This window comes from Dendrobates tinctorius, unplaced genomic scaffold (genome assembly GCF_039654945.1).
Source record: "Dendrobates tinctorius isolate UK_male_01 unplaced genomic scaffold, ASM3965494v1 ptg000128l, whole genome shotgun sequence".
Taxonomy (NCBI): domain Eukaryota; kingdom Metazoa; phylum Chordata; class Amphibia; order Anura; family Dendrobatidae; genus Dendrobates; species Dendrobates tinctorius.
In genome coordinates, this window is record NW_027361796.1 from 21114630 (window position 1) to 21116694 (window position 2065).

General features: G+C 50.6%; 1 protein-coding gene across 1 annotated transcript; it reads left to right on the forward strand.

The window, feature by feature from the left end:
• The first annotated feature begins 1055 nt into the window (after window positions 1-1055).
• Window positions 1056-1596, forward strand: LOC141047607 (HAUS augmin-like complex subunit 6). Its single transcript, XM_073542745.1, has 2 exons — window positions 1056-1384; window positions 1469-1596. Exons 1-2 carry the CDS (start codon window positions 1251-1253, stop codon window positions 1566-1568), a joined length of 234 nt encoding a protein of 77 aa, XP_073398846.1. The 5' UTR covers window positions 1056-1250; the 3' UTR covers window positions 1569-1596.
• Window positions 1597-2065: the final 469 nt, after the last annotated feature.

A 2065-nucleotide genomic window follows, 5' to 3' on the forward strand; every position in this document is an offset into this window, starting at 1 on the left:
TTTGACGAATGTGACCAACCTGTCAATCAGTTCTCCAAGCGATGCTCCAGATCGCTTGGAAAACGCTAGCAATTCTGCAAACTAATTATGCTTGCAAAACGCTAGTTTTTCCACGGGAAAATTGCGGGAATTTAAATGCGATTTTCCCGCGGAATGGAATCCGGAATTCTCGTGGTAATTTCCGCGAGAGTTCTGCTACGTGTGCACATAGCCTAAGGCAGAAAATTTCTGCTTAAAAACCGGACTCCCTTCCCAGAAACTGCGCGTTTTTTTCTGCACGTTTTTTTGAGCAGCTTTTGTGCAAAAAACTCGCGGTTTTTTATGCGTTTTTTTCTGCGCGGTTCCAGACCCATAGAAATGGCCAGAAATGCAGAAAAATCCGCGAAATTAATGAGCATGCTGCGTTTTTTACAACACTTTTTTTTGCGGTAAAAAAACGCATCAATATGCACAAAAAGTGCAAAATGCATAGAAATGAATGGGAAGCTTATTTTTAGCGTTTTTTATAGCGGATTTATTGGCAAATCCGCTAAAAAAACGCTGTGTGCACACGGTGCGTATGCTGTGCATGCATTTTCTGTGCAGAATTCACAAAATTCGCAGGTCAAATGACCTGCATTTTTCCTGCGGATTTCTTCCTGTTTTTTTGCCGTTTTCGTGCGATTTTCCATTGCGGTTTTCCGCACAAAAGAAGTCACATGCTGCTTTTTTATCTGCACGAAAACCGCGCGGAAAAATCTGTAGCATGTGCACAGTTTTTTTTTTTTCATAGTGTTTAATGGTACTGTACATCACCTGCAGTTCTGCTGCAGATCCGCAGCGGCAAAACCGCTGCGGATGCGCGGCCGAATCCGCACCGTGTGCACAGGGACTTATACTACACATTGAACACAAGACTACGGGAATATGGCGGCTCACACACTTTGGCCTCTAGCGCCTGATACAGCGAAAACACGTAGTTGCAGTCCCCGCCTACCTGCGCTTTCACCTTCACCATTGGTTGATTCTTAAGACCACGCCCCTACTGCTCTAACTAGCGTCTCGCCCATTTGCGTGTTCTGATTGGACTAAATGAATAGGTGGTTTTGGCGCCCTCTTTTCTGTCTCGACTGGAGTTTAGTGTGAGCGCCGGTCCTAACCTTGTGGCTGTGGTGTAGACAGGTGTGGGAGGAAGACACTGACACGGTGCACAGACGGCGAGTGCGTGTACTGCGGAGTCATCTGTTACACTTGCGCCCACAGAAGCCGCCATGCAGAGCGTCCCCCGCTCCCAGCAGCCCTGGCAGAAGGAGCACCTGTGGCTGTCTCTGCAGGCCCTGGGCTTTGAGGCTGGAGCAGAGGCCGCCGCTGCTGGCAGGACCCTCTCCCATGTTACTTTTGGAGTGTGAGTTCCCTGGTCCCTGCAGTGTCTGGGAGGGTCACGTGGGGAATGGTGGTGTTCGCTCTAATGTTGCCTTTCTCTCTCTAGGAACATGTTTGATAAGCCGAACAAGGACGCCTTCTACGTGGTCTTCCACTTCCTGTTTGCCAGGCTGGACAGTGCGCGCTGCAAGGAGGCCTTCAAGTAAGGGAAGCCCTGCGGTGCATGGGCGGCCGCAGGAGCTGCGGTGCATGGGCGGCCGCAGGAGCTGCGGTGCATGGGCGGCCGCAGGAGCTGCGGTGCATGGGCGGCCGCAGGAGCTGCGGTGCATGGGCGGCCCAGGGCAAATGTAGCTGTGGCATAGTTAGTGCTACTCTTCCATATACACTCCATATTGCCCTCACCCATTGGTCATGGTTTGTAGGTGCAGTTACAGATGTGTGCGAGCCAAGAGGGGGATCGGTCACAGCACATGCAAGCGTACAGGCAGCTTGGGCACTTTGTAAGGCTATGTGCACACGTTGCGGATTGTTAGCGTTTTTGCCGTCTCATGCTACCACAAGTGTGAAAGCACAACCAACATTCAAAAGTGACCAAGACATCAGCCAGAAAGCATTGGCACTGAGATGTGGTCTGTGGTCCCCACCTGCAGAAACACTCCTCTATTGAGGGTGTCTTGATAATTGCCAATAGTTTCCATCTGTT